The 20,724-nt window shown below is 37.8% G+C and overlaps 1 protein-coding gene across 2 annotated transcripts in view; it reads left to right on the top strand.

Annotated features, from left to right (window-relative positions):
- Window positions 1-20,724, top strand: part of spmap2 (sperm microtubule associated protein 2) — a 53,777-nt gene that overhangs the window by 16,375 nt on the left and 16,678 nt on the right. The window contains exons 5-9 of one of the 2 annotated variants that reach the window (XM_048559521.2): window positions 6,630-6,744; window positions 9,652-9,674; window positions 11,191-11,231; window positions 13,452-13,518; window positions 17,282-17,408. In XM_048559521.2, coding sequence (XP_048415478.1) covers window positions 6,630-6,744; window positions 9,652-9,674; window positions 11,191-11,231; window positions 13,452-13,518; window positions 17,282-17,408 — 373 coding nt within the window. The remainder of the gene's footprint in view (window positions 1-6,629; window positions 6,745-9,651; window positions 9,675-11,190; window positions 11,232-13,451; window positions 13,519-17,281; window positions 17,409-20,724) is intronic. The other variant, XM_048559522.2, reaches the window with a different exon arrangement.

Below are 20,724 nucleotides of genomic sequence, written 5' to 3'. Positions count from 1 at the left end.
TCAACATCTCTGTCTCAGGCTTGCTGCAGTGCTTCAGCAAAGCTCAGCACAAGCTGGAAGAACAACATCTCGTTTTCCACTCGGAAACCTTACAGTCTTCTGGACTCAATATCGAGTTCAATAACTTTAGGGCTTGAACTCTCCCATGTCCTTTGTGCTAACCCCCACAAACCAGACCTTGTTATCCAATAGTCTGCTATTACAGATCGCACATTGTTAACTACTAATTGCCCCATTGATAGCTATTCACCCTCCTAGCCAGATTGTTTTCCACTCCTTTCTTTGCCCAACTGTTCTTCAGTCTATTTTGGCCCTATCCCCATGTATGGTTCACTCCTTACCCCTGCCACCACCCCATCTTCTGCATATAAACTGACATTATCCTAGCTCTAGTCAATTCTGAGGAAGGATCCCACTCAACCCAAAATGTTAACTCTGATTTCTCTCCACAGCTGCTGCCAGATCTGCTGAACTTTTCCATCAATTTCTATTTTTGTTTCAGAATAGAGGTGTAGGCTATTTTCTAAATGGGGAAGCTTGGGAAATCTGAAGCATAGAGGGACTTGGGAGTCATAGTTCAGGATCCTCTTAAGTTAACATGCAGTTTCAGTTGGCAGTTAGGAAGGCAAATTCATTTCAAGAGGACTAGAATACCAGATCAGAGATGTACTGCGGAGGCTGTATAAAGCTCTAGTCAGAGCACATTTGGAACATTGTGAGCAGTTGTGGGCTTTGTATCTAAGGAAGAATGTGCTGACATTGGAGGCGATACAGAGATTTACAGGAATGATCCTGGGGATAAAGAGCTTGTCATATAAGGAGCATTTGAGGACACTGGGCCTGTACTCGATGAGGTTTAGAAGAATGAGGGGGAATTTTATTGAAACTTACAGAATATTGAGAGGCCTGGATGAAGTGGACATAGAAAAGATGTTTCACTAGTAGGAAAGACTTAAGACCCAAACACACAGCTCCATAGTGAAGGGACAACCCTTTAGAACTGAGATGAGAAGGAATCTCTTCAGCCAGAGGGTAGTTAATATGTAGAACTCATTACCAAAAAAGGCTGTGGAGGCCCAGTCATTGAGTGTATTTAAGACAGAGTTAGATAGGTTCTTGACTAGAAAGGAGATCAAGAGTTACAGGTAGAAGGCAAGAGAATGCAATTGAGAAATATATCAGCCGTGACCAAATGACAAAGCAAATGCAATGGATTGAATGGCCTAATTCTGTTCCTGTATCTTATGGTGTCAGGAGAAACAGGCCATGACCTTTCTTCAAAATGTGTAAGGAAATGCTTAAGCTGCTTAGCAATTACAGGTAGATGTACAAAGATTACAAATGTCTTAACATGTGTGTAGATATGACAATAAGTAATGATTTACAGAAATGATCTTGTTATGTTTCCCTTTCAAATATATATTGGAACTGTGACCTAATGCAACCTTTCTGGCTCATTGATTCAGGATGGTACAATTTTGTCTAGAACACAAATGAAGAACTTCATGTTAGTCCTATCCTGATCCTTGTACCATAGCATACAATGAATTAAAATCAAAAAACGGGCAAATTGGACATGTGTCTAAAGTACAGCCTCATCAGTTGCTTACACCATTGTTTTCTCTTTATTTTTGATTTGAGAAATGTGATCAATCACACTGATCATGCATAGTTTTGTTTTGTAACAATATTTGATTTTGGCTAAATAGGATTTCCATTGGTGTTTGTCACAAATTCTTGCTGTAATTTAAGCAGAATTCTCAGTATAACTACTACTTATACCATTTCTCTGGGGTTTCTGTAGATCTTCTACCAACGTTATGGTGGGAGAGCAGAGGAACATCCCCTAGATTTCTACCTCAAGGTCCCTTCTGTGTTAGTATGGAAAATAAATTCAAAGTGCTGCCTATTTTGTAGATTAGCTTTGAAGTTTTCCAGGCAATTTAAGTGGTGCTATAAGGTAAACTGAAAAGCAGTTTGTCAATTAATTAACTTTTGAAACTTTATTTAAAACTTATTTCATTTTTACATGCTACAAATTGGAGTTTTACTTGTGAGATAAATTTTAAATGTTAGAATGCTAGCAGAGAGCATCACGTGGCAGGATCATATACTATCAGTACAGACACGTAGCCAGTTTTCCATCCATTGCATGGTACAGAATTCATAACAGATAAGCAGAATAAATACAAAAATCAGGCTTTGCATAACTAACAAGGTTTCAGAGATTGGTACATTGTGTCTAGAACTCAAATTACTTCAAGAACTATTTCTGATTACTATTTGGAAAATGTTGATTAATTGAAGATTCATTGATGGGTAATATCTCAACCACAGCCAATGATATGAGAGTAATAGTTTGCAATTAATTTTGTCTGGAAATTTCATACAAATCTGATGCTGTAATTGAATAATTTTATTCCAATATGCATCCAGTGTTTCAGCATTTCAGTATGTTTCACATGCAGTATTATAACAGCCTTTTGTGGTAATTTTTTCCCTGTCATTTTTTAAACAGTCATAGATCTGAAACATTGTAGAACATCACAATTATTTCTCTAATAATGATTTTATGGAGCATAGTTTCCACAGAAAGATCAATTAATTAATTTTGAATTCTGGTTATGTGCCTGCATTAAAAGCACAGTCTTCCAATATCCTGTGATAAACAACATCCATAAGCTGATTTGTTCTTTTTGTGCATGTGCTGGTTGGTAACATTCATATGTCTGTGTGATCTCAACATGTGGTGTGATTTGAATAACTGGCATGACAGCAACTTATAGCTGTTATATTTCACAGAAATATTCATCAGTGTAATTATGCTGATGTACATTTCTCTATTACAGTTAAATATTCTCACTTGAAACAAAATCATCTTTTTATCAATATTTAAGTGCCCTCAATGTAGAAATACCTGTTTTGATGCCATATAATTAGTATGGTGATTAGTACTTTGACACCTAGTGAATTAGCAGTTTCCACAGGCATATAATTATATATTTCTAATGCCTGTAATAGTATCCAGTGAACTGTAAAGAATCCAGTCTTTGAACATCAGAAAATGAACTTGAACATTTTCCTCAGAGGCCTTTCTGCCTCTGTCTTTCAAAAACTGCAGCTAACCCAGAACTCCTGCAAATTTGCACACATCTGTCTCCTCCTTTTCTCTCCAGGATCCTGGGTTCCCTGGGCCTTAGTGATTTCTATGCACTGAATTTTTTTAAAGATACTTTAACTTTTTAGAATCTTGTACTTTATAGAAACAAAATCAGTAATTGCAGTCAAATTCTATTGTACAGTTTGAGACTCATTGCAATTTTTTTAAACATTAGTGTCTTCTACTAAATCTCTAATAAAGGACATTGTTATTTGCTCAGATTTGTTTTAGGCTAAGTTTTCCACCTTGGGCTCCCTTCATTTCAGAAATTAATATACATTTTTGTTTGGATTTTACCTGTTTAAAAGTCCAGAGCACAACCAATATCAGCCATTAAAAAATGATCTAATAGAATTCAGGTTTACTGGAATTAATATGGGCCCTAAGGATTAAAATCGCTCAGAAAAAAATTTGCTTGGGAATGGCCAAGAAGGGATATCTAACTAAGCAGCCTTAAAGGACTAATTAGCCTTCTTAAAACAAAACCCAAATTTTACATGTTCTCAAATACGTCCATGTAAGAATTTACCAAAATACCTTGCTGACCTCTGTAGATAGAGGCCATCAGATTCATAAGACAGGTTGAGAACCACAAAATCATATTAAAAAGATGGAGCAAATTATGGAGGACTGTTCATGAATAGTATAACATAACATTTCCTTATAATGCCATGTAATTAGTATGGTGATTAGTACTTTGACACCTAGTGAATTATCAGTTTCCACAGGCACATAATTATATATTCCTAATGCTTGTAATAGAATCCACTGAGCGGTAAATTTCCCAAAGCAACCCGCAGCACCTACTGTATATTTCCTTCACATCTTAGCAGAATTTAATGCCTAGCCCAGTGGTAAGTTTAGACTATGAATGCCAACATAAGGACTGCATCCCACCACAATATTTATCCAGTGACAAATGGAACACTCAAGTGAATGAATGCCTTGCAAACTTCCAGCGAAGTCTCTCACTAAAAGTGCCAGATTGAGGAACCCTTCATCAAAGGTGGAGAGGCACCACTCTGCCCTTTATCCCCAACCCATCCCCATGATCTCCAATCCATGCTCCACTGCAACAATAATTCGACTGTGGCTTAAACATTTTGGTCATCGTGAACTTTACATGGGCACATTAAAATAGTAGCCATTATCTCCCCCATGCTACTACTGAACAATAAAGAGGTTCTGGCTTCTAATTCAGCTGGACCTCCACCCCAGAGGTTTTTCCTGTTGCTGTCCAGTTAATACATCATTAAAGCTCAAAATGTAGTGGACCTTCCTGAAATGAGTAGATTTGTCCCCTCCTGGACAAGATTCTTGGTCGCCAACATTAAATTCCAATATCTGTGTCCAAAGTGCACGTTTCTCACTATACACTCCACCTTGTGACATCCTATAAATCTGAAAGTTAATCTAATGAATATTGCTTTATAACAGCAGGACATTGAAGCAATTTTACTTGGTGCAGTCTGCTTTCGCAAATGGAGATTACTGCTCTGTACTAATTCTTTTGATAGTCTTCTTAGGCAATCCCTTAGAGTCAAAGGTGACTCTCTTCAACTCCAGTGTGGTGGTTTCTGAGGTGACCAATATACTGGAACCTCAGACTCTTCCACCGGTGGTGTAGCTGATGTTTAATGTTACAGATGGGTGAGATGCTTGGGTTTTCACACACTACACCCACTAGCACCTCTTTCTCTAGAGCCAGAACACCCCAGGTTTTCTAAAGGAGAATCTTTTTGGAGTCATAATTTTAACTCTGTTTCGCTCACCACAGGTGCTGCCAGGTTTCTCCAACACTTTCTATTTTTATTTCAGATTTCACCATCCACAGTATTTTGATTTTATTTTATTATTTCAACGATCGCTTGCTTAAAAATACCCATCCACTGCTCTGAGCAAACTTTAGCTCATCTAAAGCTTTGGAACCCATATCCTGTTTTTACCAATTTCTGTCCATGCCTACACTTGCCATATTAAATTTAAGATTGAACACCCCTCTTGACCTTGCATCTCTTTCTCTTCATGAGTTCATACAAACCTATAATGCCCCTCCCTGCAAGCTAACACCCTGACTCTGGATTCTTGTACGTTTTTCCCAAAAGTGAATGATGACACCTTCAGTGGCCTACTAATTCCCTTTCTAAATAAATCAACCCCTCCGAGTGCTTCTCCAATTTTAAGACACACATCAAAACCTCTCTTAGTTATTCCTTCTTTAGCTCAGTATCCATTTATCTAATTGGACCTCCAAGAGTTACTTTGGGATGGTTTCTTTCTTATAGATTGTATTGAGATCAACATTGTTGTGGTAGAATTCCTAGTTGCATAATGTAAGCCATGATCATGGACATTATATATTCCTAATGCTTGTAATAGGATCCACTGAGCGGTAAATTTCCCAAAGCAACCCGCAGCACCTACTGTATATTTCCTTCACATCTTAACAGAATTTAATGCCTAGCCCAGTGGTAAGGTTAGACTACGAATGCCAACATAAGGACTGCATCCCACCACAGTATTCATCCAGTGACGAATGGAACACTCAAGTGAAGAAGTGCCTTGCATGAGTTGCCTGTCCCGCTCATTGATCTATAACTGACTAGTTTAGGATCCCAGTGTTAATATTCTCTTGGTGTGATGTTATATGAATAGATTCATTTGTGAAATAGTCTGTATGATAATGCTGTGATGATCCCAATGGTAGGTTTTATGGCACAGCATATGGAACCCATTCCCATGGAACTGCACTTGTTGCAGTGAGAACAGCTTAGCTGTTAAAATTTCTATTTCAAAGTTCCTTAAATAAATCAATAAACATTTACCAGAGGGAACCATGTTGAACAACCACTTTATTGTACAGGACGTATTTATAAATTGAGATAATTTAAGAATTGAAATGGTTCACACAACTTTCAAGGACAAGAGTGTAGCATCCGTAATGCAATATAACATATCACTGATAATGGGAACTGCAGATGCTGGAGAATCCAAGATAACAAAGTGTGAAGCTGGATGAACACAGCTCCTGAGATGCTGCTTGGCCTGCTGTGTTCATCCAGCTTCACACTTTGTTATCTATAACATATCACTACTTTGTGTGGTTTTTATATCTGTATGTACAGATTCTTTAGTTCTTTGCTCCACTTAGAATCTTGTTTTCCAAGGAGTGTATGGACTCTTTATTCTTCCTCCCAAAATGCTCCTTCTGAAATTAATTGATATTTACAGTCAAGTTGTCACTATCCAACCATTCCACAAGTTTATTATCATCTTGTTTTCATTGTACCAGTCCATTGAATTGTTAGCTTATGATATTAAAGATACAAAGATAGGATTTCTATGATTCTATATTACTGGTGAAAAGCAGAGACCATGCTTTGTTTGCCTGTATTCTGTACCATTTATATATTTGTAAATTGTGGTGTGTAATCAATAGTTAACAGTAACATGTTTGCTTATAATGTAGACCAGTCATTTGGCCTGTGAAATCTGCTACAATGAGAGCTAAGGCTTCATCCAGAATTAAAGAATTAGCTAAGCCAAAGTCAATTCATAAAGACAGCAATCTAACTTACACTGAGGTAAATATATGTAATTTAATTTTAATTACCAATATGTATAGTTAGAATCAGTTTACATTGATCATTTTCTACAGACAAACCAACCATATAAATGGGAAACACTGAACTTATTGAACATTGCTGAACTTATTTATTGTCTTAAATCTTTCCACTCAGCATGCAGAAGAAAACTATTGACAAACACTCTCACCATATCAGCAGATAATACCTCTGCTAAATCTGAAAAATGATACTTTTTTTATTCCTGCGCATCAGGTTGCAAAGGTCAAAAAAGCCTCCAAATAGATTTTCTTTTAGTTGTCCTTTCATTTATAATTGTAATCCTATTTGTGCTTTATGTCCTATTCAAAAATGAGTGCCTGATTTTTTATTTAAATGATTGGAAATTTTTGATGAAGTAAATAATATTTCTCCAGGACTCCTTTGTTAAAGCATTTAAAGTCAGCTATCATCCCACTGTGCCTTATCAAAAGAAGATTATACAGATCAGTGTATGAAAAATATTCTGTGTGCAAATCTTGCTTTAAAAAATGAATCTGTCCCAGCTGTTCGGTTAATGAAACCTAACTAAAAGACACGTGGAGTAGTTTTGAGATTTTTTTTAAGTGAGTTGTGATAGGTTATTATATTGTAGCCCAGTTTTCAAACCCATATTTGTACATTGGTAAGTATTCACACTAGGTTAGAGCCTCACAAATTAATCTTGTGACCAGTGGACATATGGATTATTATAGGGGTAAGCATGCAATTTATGTCAATGATAACAAAAACTGAAAAAGCAGAAATGTTTGGTGGTTAGTCACAAGATATTATCAGAAAGACTAATTAGGCACTGCCATAGATCTCCTGCCTTTAACTTTTGATAAGTTTAGCAATCCTGCGTTCAGGGAGCATATCTTAAATTATGGTATTTTCCTCCTATCCTTAAGCCATGCTCTCTTTCACAGAAGCATAAAACTCAGAATCAAACAACACAGAGGAAACAATTCAACCCATTTCGTTTTCTTTAATCTTTCATGGCTCCTTTTTTTTAATCTTTCATGGGATGCAGGCATGCTGACAAGACGAGCCTTTGTCGCAGATCCCTAATTACCTTTAAACTGAATAACTTGCTAAGCCATTTCAAAGGGCAGTTAAAGATCAACCACATTGCTGAGAGTATGAAGTTACATGCAAGCCAGACCGGGTAAAGTACCAGATTTCCTTCCCTCAAAGGCAAGAGTGAACCAGATGGATTTTTCTAACAATCAACAATCGTTATATATGTGGGCTGAAGGGCCTGCTCTGTGCTGTACTGTTCTATGTTATTATCCAGAATTGAATTGAATTTAAATTTCACCAACTTACATGATGGAATTTAGATCCATCCCTCTAAAGAACTGACCTGTGTCTCTGGAATAGTTATCCAATGATAATACGGTAAATCATCAGATGTCTCTTTTGTACCAATGCTATCTCATCAGACTATTCTCTTAACTTTGCCACATGCTCCGTAAATTTTACCTCTTCAAATATTTAACCAATTCTACCTAGAAAAATATTATTGAATCTGCTTTCTCCACTCTTCCAGGCAGTGAATAGTTGTGTAAAAAATTTTCACCTTATCCACAGTTCTTTTAATCACTTTTTATCTGTGCTCAGTGGTTACTCACCACAGGTGACCACTGTTAACTGTTTCTCTTTATGTCCTCTATCAAAGCCCGCCATAATTTTAAACACCATTATCAAATCTTATTTCAAGTTTCACTGCTCCAAAATGAACAACTTCAAATTGTTAAATCTTTCCAATTAACTGAAGCTCAGCATCTCTGGTACCAAATAAACCAAACCATGCATAAAGACCATATCTTTTGTTCTTGTTCTTCTTAAAGTTAAAGACTGAAATGAAAAAGGACTGTTTTTAAAATCCAAAGATTGCTATATAGTTTGAACGTAAGTTCTTTGAAATATATTGTGTGCACTATTCATGTAGCAATGTGTTACAGCAGTGTTTGCAGACAAACTGGATCCAAAGACTTTTTACACAGATGGAGTATTGGTTGGCAACAAGAAGTTGATTGTCCTGTAGACTAATGACCAGCCATCGAATGATAAAGACTTCTTGCCTGTCAACAGCCAGGAGATTGATTCTCAGGTAGCTGAAGACCTTGGAGTTGAGAATAAGATGTAGAATAGTGAACAGATTTTCACCCGCACAGGAGCTGTCTCTCTCTGCAGCCAAAAACCCCTGAAAATTACAGAAAAGAAATGCTTACAATTTCATACGGAATGTCAACTAGAGAAAATCTTTTTGAATCCATGCACAGTATGATTGCACATAGCAAGCAAAGCAATTTTTATCACCTGCCCTCTGCCTGCATCATGACACAAGGCAGGAATTGAATTTTGCCAAGTAACATTAGTTAACAGAGCATCTTTTCTCCTTTACTCATCTAGACGTGATGGTACTAGTGCACAGTTATTTTGTCAAATTGATATTACATGTTCTTCACTGTGATTTGGAACACTGTTATGTGTTTGCTAACGCTGATGATGTGTTCTGCCAATTATCTGTTGTGAAAATGATTTTACTGAAAATGAGTTTTGAAGGTTTAGTGAGGTTGTTTATATGATTTTATAGCTTAGAACTTATACAACTAGGCTGCATATTAACATTATAATAGAGCATTTGGCCATGATAAGCTTGAACTTCCAGCTTATTTGGCATTTTTTGAAAAATTTCTATGCAGACAGGATGTTTGTTAGCTCTCAGCTCTGTGTCTTGTTATTACTAGATGTCCTCTCCCCACAGCATGTGTTGGCTCTGAAAAAACCACATCAGTCACATTTATATCTATACACTTAAGCAATTAATGAATTAAATCTGATTTGCTTGAATCTTTAACTAAATTCATGGTTACCTCCTAGGGCAAGTCAAAGACTGCTAAGAGGTAAGACTTTAAAAAAAAATAGACTCCAGAGACAGATAAGAAAAGTTGTCGGTTCAGTTCAAGTTGAATATATTAGAAGATATTAATTTATAATCCAGTCTCCAACTTGTGAAACAAATGCACTTCAGGTGGCCCTTCACATGCTTAGCATGCATATCTTTACTAGGACTCAAATAGAGCAGGGAAGGGTAGGAACAAGAAAAGACAGGATCTGCTGGAAGGTTGAATGGCATGGGAAGAAACACATCAGGCAACCAAATACTTGATATAATAAAAACACTGGTGAGAGTCTATACGCAAAATAACATTCAAATAATATAATCTTTTATGAAGCTGTAGAAAATGGGTTTGGTGCAGTGGGTCTATTTATTTTCCATTGTGTAAAAATCATTGGATTTGAAGTCCTGATCCTGTGAAGTTCATTGAAGCGTTATATAATATCATATGTTGTAATACTAGTCTTCCTTTCAAGTATGAATGAATGAGCAAGTGAATGACTAAATGACTGAATCTGTGTTAAAATAATTAGATGTCATATGCCAGAACTCTGTGCCCCACCCCTTAAGAGTCAAATTCCAGCAAGACAAATGATCTATCCACCCCTTCAGCTCAGCTATGAACTGAAACATTGGGGTTGTACAGAATGCTCCAGGTGAGATTTGGGCCATCAAGAAGAAGCCCACTAGTACCTTACTGGAATATTCTGACGATGCTATGGTGAGTTTAGCAATGTTTCACCACAACATTTTCAGCAAAGGGTGCTAAAAGAGTAGGAAACCATTGGACTAAACCTGACACTAGGACTGAAGGTCTAAGGTGGGATCAGGCTCTTTCCAGTTAAGGTTTTGGAGCCAACTGGAGGGAGCTAAGGCCTTTTCCCCCACAGGAGGATTTCAAGATATTTACCTGCTTTCCAAGTGTTCGCCTACCTGCTATCTAAGTGGGGTGGGCAGGAATGAGTTTTCAGAATCTTACCCTCTCAATAGTTGTCAGTGGAAAAATATAAAAATATTTTTTAAAGTTACAGCAAATTCTGCATGTGGCAGTGGTACTTGGTCTCATTACCCCAGGGTTTCCTCATTCCAATCCAAATTTGAAAGGCTGCAAATTAAATAAAGTTCCTATATTATCCAAACAGTCTAACCTAGTACAATTAGGGTACAGACATAAAGAGAGCACACCAACTATGAAGAAAATTAATGTGGCTGATGTCCACCATTAGTTCACTCATACAACTAGGACTTTCCCACCTTCCTTGCCCATCAAATGCAAATAATAGAAAAAAATGGGGACAAGGCTCAGGTTTTTGGGAAATTTCCTTTTACTCTTTCTCACTTACCGCCAGTACCCAGCGTTGTCACAAAGAAACTGTTAATAAACCTTGAAAAAGGTAAATGTTGTGAAAATTACCACTATTAGTAGTCTACATTGGACAGATGATATTACTGTTTGATAATATTTTCTTGCATTGTTACTCTTCATTAAAATCTCTCCTGTTTTAATATCAATATCCTAGAGGCAAAAAATCAAGAAGAAATAAAGAATCCATCGTTTACGGTATGTTAGCAAAATCTTGTATCGGGAGGATGATGATGAGGGTTGATAGGGTGTTATACAGCACACACAAAAGCTAGATGTTACCATGAATGTTAGACTTGCTCATGTTTAAAATATATCGTTAAATATAGGACTCTTGTGAGATGGTAATTAAAAGAAGATCATAGTGGCAGTGAGGTAAATTTTCAGCAATTTTGTGCTTCCAAGGGGAGTACACAAAGGCCCTTCCCTTGCAGCAATCTCTGCTAGGAGCTAAATTGTTGAATTCATCCTTTATGTTACTGAGCCTAAGCAAAAGGGAAGTAAACATGTAGATGTGATGAATTGTATAAAATTACATGCAAGGAACTACAATTGTTATTGGACATAGCATTTTCCTGATTTTATATATATTTATAGACCTTGATACTATTACATTAAATACTGTTCCACTTCTCTACTTTGAAGTTATGCTTGTACTTTGTTCCCATGAATTTCCACGCATTTTAGGCAAGCATCGATGTTACGGAAATGATACAACAAACACTTTTCATTGTTTAGACTTTAACCTCAGAGAACATTGCTTCAACTTAAAGCAGAAGTTAATCATTTGATTAGAAGAAAATGGTGGCAGTTTCCACCTCTAGTGAGATATACTATACGCTGTCTCATAGTATAAATACTACTTACTAACAGGCTCTTTTACCTGAGTCCTCAAGCCAACATATTCCTTTTCAGCAACATTTCAGTTTTATATGCAAGGGAAGCGAGGTTAGCCTTGTAGTAATAGACCTGTGCAAACCAATGATTAAGTGACATTTCAAATACTGTTTGCATCTTTAAATACTTCACTCTAAAAGTGATATTTGAGGACATAAAGCAATAATCCAACCGATGATGCCAACAATAAAATTGCGAAATTGGTGCTATTTTGACTGCAGGTGTAAACAGAGAAGATATGATAGAGTTTTGTTTAAAATGATCCAGTGGGACTAGCTGTGTTTTTTTTTCCAGCGAGCTGACACAACACTTTGCAACAAACTATTTCTTTAGTTATTATTTAAAGTTGACTTTCTGATACTCGGCTATATACAAGGACTGATTTTTTATTTCAAACTTCGTAGTGACCAGCAAAAGAATAGGACTAGGAAGGGAATTGATTAATCTCTTCTGACTTGGTTGAAATTGACATATATCCGGAAAGCAAACCAGAAAGTTGAAGTACAAAATTCCTTCATTATTAATTTACATATCTTATTTATTGAAATAAATGACTATGCTTGGACTAAGATAGAAGTTTAAACTTTAATGAATTATGATCCAAAAATGGGAATGTTTTATATTGTAATGGATATGTTTGACATGTCACAAATATAAAACCAGCTGTTCAAGGTTAGTGAGGCTGTTTGACAGTAGCTTTGAAGTTAAAGCTCTGTTAGAAATTCAGTGATATCTCATTCAACAAGTGTAAGAGTTAAAATTTCTTATCAATTCATATTGATTGCAATCTAGGGGTGCATCAACAGTGCTCTGTCTGGAAATTAATGACTGCATGTTGCTATTAGTTTCAATGGAGTAATGGTGACAAATGCTGACAGTTCCACTGTTATTACCATCACAAAATCCAGGTCAATGAGTTTTGGCAGACTGTACAGTTATGGAGACTATTACAGCTAACCCTGATCTCCCATCTGAAATCGACATTAGCATTTTTCAACAAAAGTCCCCACACAGGACTCTAAGAGACGTATGAAGTAAGCAGATGGTTATGCAAGAAATTGGAATAAACCAGAAAAAAAAATAGGATGTTGAAATTGGTTTTGGGCAAAAGCTTAAAATGGGCTACAAGGAACTGAAAACAGGCTTTATCTCCAGCCAAGATAATAAAACGTGAGGCTGGATGAACACAGCAGGCCAAGCAGCATCTCAGGAGCACAAAAGCTGACGTTTCGGGCCTAGACCCTCTTTATCTCCAGCCAATTTTATTTTCCATGGAAAGGGTCGAGCTTAGAGGGATATGGGCCAAATGCTGGCTAATAGAACTAGATCAGTTTAGGATATCTGGTCGGCATGGATTGAGTTGGACCAAAGGGTCTGTTTCCATGCTGTATAACTCTGTGACTCCATGAAAAAGATGTTGCCTGAAATTAATTTCAACCCATTTTTAAAAAAATGCTGATGTTAGTCGGACATGGTGAACATTTGCTGTTTATTCTTATTTGAATAATTTTGTATTCTTAGCTGAAGTACCAAGATTCATTTATCTCAGTGAGCCCAAAAAGCTGCCTGAAGACTACCTGATAAACAGGTAAATGGAAAAAAAAATCTTTAGCAGCAGTGATATGCATTAATATGACACATGGCATTATCTTAATGGTTACAACTGATGCAGAGTTCCTACATTTATCTTAGGTGTATTCTTTGGATCAGGATCTAGGGTCAGGTCAGAAATCACAAAGTGGGATGTTGAATGCCCAGAAGAATGGAGTTTTTGGCTGAGGTGTGAGGAAGAGGGATTATACAAACTTGGGTTGACACTGTATCAGGAGATGACGAGTTAGGGCTGAGAATGAGATAGACTGGAAATAAAGGCTGGTAGCAGCAACAATGCTGGATGGGTATTGGAGGCATGGAAATAGAAACTGTTGTTGGAAGAGTGGCTTTGACTGATTTCTTCAGTGTGGGATCAGAATGTTAGATGAGCTGTTCCAATAAAGTGAAAAGATAGGACCAAAAATGCTCTGAACCCTGAATATCAAAGGATTTACAGGATTGAATAAAGAGAAAAAGGCAAGTCCTAGGACAGATACTGTGGATTCAAAACAGCAGAAGCCCTGGACGAGTACAGAATGGAGAACTGAAGGAAATTAGGAGAGCAAAAGGGGGACATAAGAGAATAATAGTAGGTAAAATAAAGGAAAATCCTGAGTTATTTTACAAGTAAACTGGCGATAAAAGGATCACTCGGGAAGAGTAGAGCCCATTAAAGAGCATAGTGGTAATTTGTGCATGGAGCCAGAGGACATTGGTAGCATTCTAAATGATTTCTTTGTTTTGGTGCTCACTAGTGAGTGTGACAATGTGGGTATAGAAATCAGGAAGAAGGACTGTGATATTCTTGAAGAAACTAGAAGACAGAGAGGTGTTTCAGAATCTTAAAAGCAACTAAATCTCCAGGGTGAGGTGAAATTGTTCCCAGGCTGTTGAGTGAGGCAAAGGAGGTAATAGTTAGAAATATCCAATTTCTCTGTAGCTGCAGAAGTGCCAGAGGATTGAAGGACAGCCAATATGGGGCTGTTATTCAAAAAGGGAGCAAGGGATAAACCAGAAAACTACAGGACAGCCAGTCTAATCTTAGTGGTGAGAAACTGTTGGAAGCAATTCTGAGGGTCAGAGATGGTCTGCACTTGGGGAAACTGGAATTAACCAAGAATATTCAGCTGGTTTTGTTAAAGGGCGGTCATGTCTGACCAACTTGATTGAATTTTTCAGAGGTAACCATGTGTGCAGATGAAAGCAATGCATTTGACTTGGTCTGATTGGACTTTGTGGGGGCTGGTTAGCTCAGCTGGCTGGATATCTGGGTTGTCATTTAGAGCTGATGCTAACAGTATGGGTTCAGTTCCTGCACTAGCTGTAATTATAATGAAGTATTCTCCTTCTCAACCTTTCCCCTTGCCTGAGGCATGGTGACCCTCAGGTTGGGCTACAACTAATGAGAGATGGTCCTGTAGACTGGTAAAATAATAGTGATTTTACCTTTACCTGAATTTCAGCAAGGCTTTTGGTTTGGACCTATGTATGAGACCGACAGTACAGATAAGTGACCCTGGGATCCAAGGAAATTTGATTAATTGGATCTAGAATCGCCTGAGTGGCAGGAAGCAGAGGGTGATGGTCGAGAGATGTTTTTAGTGACAGGAGGCCTATGTCCGCTGGAGTGTTGCAGGGATCAATGCTGAAGCCCTTGCTGTTTTTAGTATATAATATAATTTGGACTTGAGTGTAGGAGATAACGGGAACTGCAGATGCTATAGAATCCAAGATAACAAAGTGTGGGGCTGGATGATCACAGCAGGCCAAGCAGCACCTTAGGAGCACAAAGAGTCTAGGCCCGAAACGTCAGCTTTTGTGCTCCTAAGGTGCTGCTTGGCCTGCTGTGTTCATCCAGCCCCACACTTTGTTATCTTGGACTTGAGTGTAGGAGGGTTGATCAATATGATCACAGATGATGCAAAAACTTGTAAAGCAGTAAGTAGTGAGGAGGATACCTTTGGATTACAGGAGGATGTAGACAGGATAGTCAGATGTGGTGATCAGTGGCAATTGGAATTAAATCGAGATAAGTGTGAGGTATTGCACTTATAAAGGACAAACAAGACAAGGGAGTACATGATGAAGCACCAAGGACTTTGGTGTGCATGTTCACTGGTTCCTCAAGATGGCAGGACAGGTGGATAAAGTAGTTAAGGAAGCACATGGGATACTTGCTTTTATTAATTGAGGCAGTGAGTTTAAGAGCAGGGAGGTTACGCCGGAACAGTATCAGAAATTGGTTAGAGTATTATATGCAGTTTTGGAATCTACATTATAGAAGAGATATGAATGCACTTGAGAGGATGCAGAAGAGATTATCCAGGTTGTTGTCTGGGCTGGAGAGTTTTAGTTGCGAAGAGAGATTTGATAGACTGGGTTGTTTTCCTTGGAATGGAGGAGATCAAGGGAGTACATGATTAAATTGTATACATTTTTGTGGGACATTGAGTAGATAGGAAGAAACTTACCCTATGAATCAGTGACCAGGCGACATAGATTCAAGGTAAGGGACAGAAGATTGAGAGGGTATGAGGAAAACCTTCTTACACTCAGTGGTGGGAATTTGAAACTCACTGCCTATAAGGGCGATAGAGGCAGAAATAATAAAATTTCAGATGTAGATGTATACTTGCAATGACACAGCATATAAACCTATGGCCCATGTGCTGGAAAATGAGATTAGAATAGTTAGGTGTTTGTTTTTGAATGATGCAGAGTGGATGGGCTCAAGGCCCTTTTCTGAACTGTAAACCTCAATAACTCTAAGTCATCTGTCCTCTTGATTGTAGTCAGTGCTACAGGATCAGGGCAATCATATTTTGGAGAGGAAATCTTTTATAAGCATTTGTTGGGGCCTGGGTGTTAAAATCACCCCAATCTCTCAGTTCTGAAGTCATTGGATGGAAGAGTGGATTGCAATTGTATAACAATCAACTATCATTTATAATGCTTTCTCTTGTTTCATGTCAAAAGCTACAAAGACTAATGTGATACAACAAACCTTCCTAGGTATGAGAAAAATAGTTGCTTTTTTTTTTAAGTTTAGGAAAATCTTCTGTGGTCAAGTTGCCGTGATTGTCATAGAAATCCTTGGACTGCAGCTCAAGGAACTTGTTCCTACCTGCCACTCCCTCCTGCAGTGATAACTAGCACCTCAAGCAACTTCAATGACTTAAATTATCTTCAAAATATCCTGAAAAAGAATTAATCCAATATGCTTATAAATTATGGTCATTCAATGAGTCATTTGTTAACAGCATCAATAATGTTATTGCACACATTATACTTAAAAAAAGGAGATGCTAGTTTGCTGAAGTGGCTCGCTTGTGGCTCAGAATATCACCTGTGCTGGCTCAATTACATTCTGACTGAGATAGACTTGAGACAAACCTCCTTACCCTCCCCTTAAGAGAGCAGCCAAAGGCATATCTCCAGTGACTGAAGGAGAGGTGATGGTCTAGTGATATTATCCCTGCACTGTTAATCCAGATAACATGTTCTAAGTCAGGATGGTGTGTGATTTGGAGGGGAACGGGCAAGTGGCAGTGTTCCTGTGCATCTGCCGCCCTTGTCCTTCTCGGTGATCGATGCCATGTGTTTGGATATGAATGTGAACATATCTACACATTAATTTTAGTTATCAAAGATTTCCATGATGATTGAGATTCAGTGCTCCAATCCATATGAGATAATACAATTTAATCAAACATTGACAAAAAGTTATCCAATGCTAACATGAATTTTTTGTGATATAGATTATCACCGATCTGGCCTGTGAAACGTCAAGCAATGAGAGCTCAGCCCAGTTCCAGAATTCGTGAACTTGCCAAACCAAAGCAGCTTCATAAGGATTGGCAGCCAAGCAAATCAGTTTATTCTACAGTAGGTTTCCACAGTTTGACTTAATTCTCTTTATTATGTACCGGCCCCAATATTATACTAGAGAGCACTAACGAATAAATGTTAACATGTTTATCTGAAATTCCACACTTCATTATTTTACATGAAACATTGATCTGGTTTTTGAAGGATTTATTGTCAGTTCATAACATTACTCAGTATTTTCCAAAAGTTCTTCCCTATCATAGCATGGCACATCTAGTACATTTGATAATTAGAGGGCTTTATTGTACAAAGAACAAAGTACAGTGCAGCCCCCCCCAAGCCTGTGCTGACACATTTTGTCCTTCCACTCTAAAACTGTCTTCACTTACATGATCTGTATCCTTCTAGTCCCTTCCTAGTCACGTATTTGTCCAAGTGCTTCTTCAATGCTGCTATGGTGTCTGCTTCCACCACCTCCTCTGGCAACATGTTCCAGGCACTCACCATCCTTTGTGTAAAGAACTTGCCTCACACATCTATTTTAAACATTCCCCCCCGCCCCCCCCACTTTCACCTTGAACCTGTGTCTCCTAGTAATTGACCCCTCTTTCATGGGAAAGAGCCTCATACTTGCCACTCTATCCAAGCCATTCACAGTTTTATAAACTTCTTTTAGGTCGCCGCTCAACCTCCTGTGTTCCAGTGAAAACAAACCTAGCCTATCCAACCTTTCATCATAGTTAAAATCCCCCATACCAAGCAACATCCTGGTAAACCTTTTCGGTATCCTTTCAAAGTATCCATATCCTCTGGTAGTGTGATGACAAGAACTGTACATATTATTCTGGGCGATAGCCTAGTGATATTATCACTGGACTGTTAATCCAGAGACCTAGATAACATACTGGGGATCCAAGTTCAAATCCCACCATGGCAGATGGTGGAATTTGAATTCAATAAATACCTGGAATTAAGAATCTAATGATGACCATGAATGCATGGTCAATTGTCAGGAAAAACCCACCAGGTCCACTACTGTCCTTTAGGGAAGGAAACCATCATCCTTATCTGGCCTGGCCTACATGTGACTCCAGACCCACAGCAATGTTGCTGACTCTTAACTTCCCTCTGGGCAATTAGGGATGGGCGATAAATGCTGCCTAGCCAGTGACACCCTCATCCCATGAATGGATAAAGGAAAAAAAAAATCCAAGCGTGGCCTAACTAAAGTTTTATAAAGTTGCACCATAATGTGTTTATCCTTATACTCAATGCCCCTTCCAATGAAGGCAAGCATGCCATACGTCTTTTTTGCTCCTTTGTCTAGCTGCACTGCCACCTTCAGTGGTATGTCAGTGTCTTCAGGAGTTGACCATGTAGTACATGATCGTTTATAAGTGCATTGTAGTCCAAAACTATGGGTTAGTGATTTTACAGGCCCCAACTTTCTTTTCACCACACAATACGCAAACTATATGGCTACATTATATTCCTTGGCCCTTAAATTCTAGGGTGAGATTTGAGTCCAATGTTTTTGACTCAGTGTGCTACCAATTGAGCCAACAAGACTTCCCCAACACACAATGTGAGCTTCCAAAAGATTGAAAATGCGAAAGGGTATTCATATGACAAATCATCTAATTGTAATTCCAATTGGGTGTGAATTTTTGATAATTTTGAAAAAAAACATTCTTAGAAAGAAAACAGGAAGTGGATTTTACCATTCAATTGCAGCCAAGTCATTATTGTGCATTGAAACTCAGGTGAATTGTTTTACAGATGGGTATCAATTTCTGAATGTGTGATCATTCATCAGAATTTGTAGGCAAATAGATGAAACATTGGTCATGATGCAGAAAGTGCTTTGAATCTAAAAACCACTTTTAAAAACCCTGCTTGTAGTTATTATAACCGCCTTGAAGAAAATTTAGGAGCCACAGTTTACAATTTAGTTTCATGCTGCATTTGCATTACAATTGTACCATCAGCACAGAGCCTGAATCCAATGTGAAGTCCAAAAATACTCAGGAATAAAAAAAATCTCAAGGTCACCACTTGTAGTAAGCTTCGATTTTGACACCTGATGTGTACTGCACCAGCAGGATGTTCCAAAGAGGTTGGTACATGTAGGGATGATTCTTCACAATCTTAACACAATATTAATAAAAAGTTGCCAGACATCCAGCTATTTAGTTTATTTCTTTGGATTAGCATAAATATTGCAGGAGATTCAGGAAATTCTACCTTCACATTTTTAATTTCTTATTCAAAGCACACCTCTTCACGTGAAAATTGCATTCCTAATCAGAATCACTGTTTAGGTCGAATAGATTGATAATCATTCTCTCATCTTGTCAAATTGTGGACACCATAAGAACAAAAGAAGTAGGAACAGTGATATACCATTTGATCCTTAAAAAGCCTGCTCCATCATTCAGTAGGATCATTCCAAACTTTTTACCTCAACTCCACCATCTTGCACTTTCTCCATAATTGGTATGTCCCAGACAGTCAGGCAACAATGGATAGAACTGAAGTCAGACTTTACATTCTTTTATGGTTCTCTGTTTACAAGGTTGCACATTAGAAACATCCACCTATAAACTCAACTGCCACAGTTTGAATCTGTACCTACTTAGAGGAGGCATGAATCCCCAGTTAATGCCCTACCTATTGCCTACAATTAAAAGCAATTAATATGCAATCAACAATTCCTTAATCTCACTAGTATTTAAAAATGTATCAATTTGTCTTTGAAATACTAAGTGAGCACTTAGAGCACTCTAGAGTCAGTAATTCTAAAGACCCACTGTACTTTGAGGGAAAGAATTTCTCTTATTTAAAGCTGTAAATGACCAATCCCTCATTCTGAAAATATGACTTAGTTTTAGTTTTAGTTTCTCCAGCCAGAGGGAAACAGCTTCTCATCATCTACCTTACCATCAATGACTTTAAGAATTTTGATATGTTTCAATTAGGTCACTTAGTAGTCTGCTAAATTCCAGCAAGAATGGGCCTGGTCTACACAATTTCCCACTGTAGGACAATCCCCTCATCCCAGGAATCAGTTTAGTGAACCTTTGCACTTCCTCCAAGGCAAATAAATCATTACTCAGGTACAGTGGCCAAACTGTACACAGCATTACAGGTATGTGGTCTCACCAGTGCACTATCTAATTGCTGTAATACTTGTCTACACTTTATACTTTATTTTTTCTGAATGTGGGTGCTGAGAATAAACTTCTGCAATCCATCCTTTCTGTATATTCCTTGAGCTTCACAAAAAGTGATCCATTAATCTACCATTTGCAAACATGTATAAGCTATGAACTCTTGCTGATATACTTTGGAGTCCTTCACGTTCAAGGCTGAT

This window comes from Stegostoma tigrinum, chromosome 30, assembly GCF_030684315.1.
Source record: "Stegostoma tigrinum isolate sSteTig4 chromosome 30, sSteTig4.hap1, whole genome shotgun sequence".
Classification (NCBI taxonomy): domain Eukaryota; kingdom Metazoa; phylum Chordata; class Chondrichthyes; order Orectolobiformes; family Stegostomatidae; genus Stegostoma; species Stegostoma tigrinum.
Note: the sequence above shows the minus strand (reverse complement) of the source record. Positions and strands in the feature narration are given on the sequence as shown.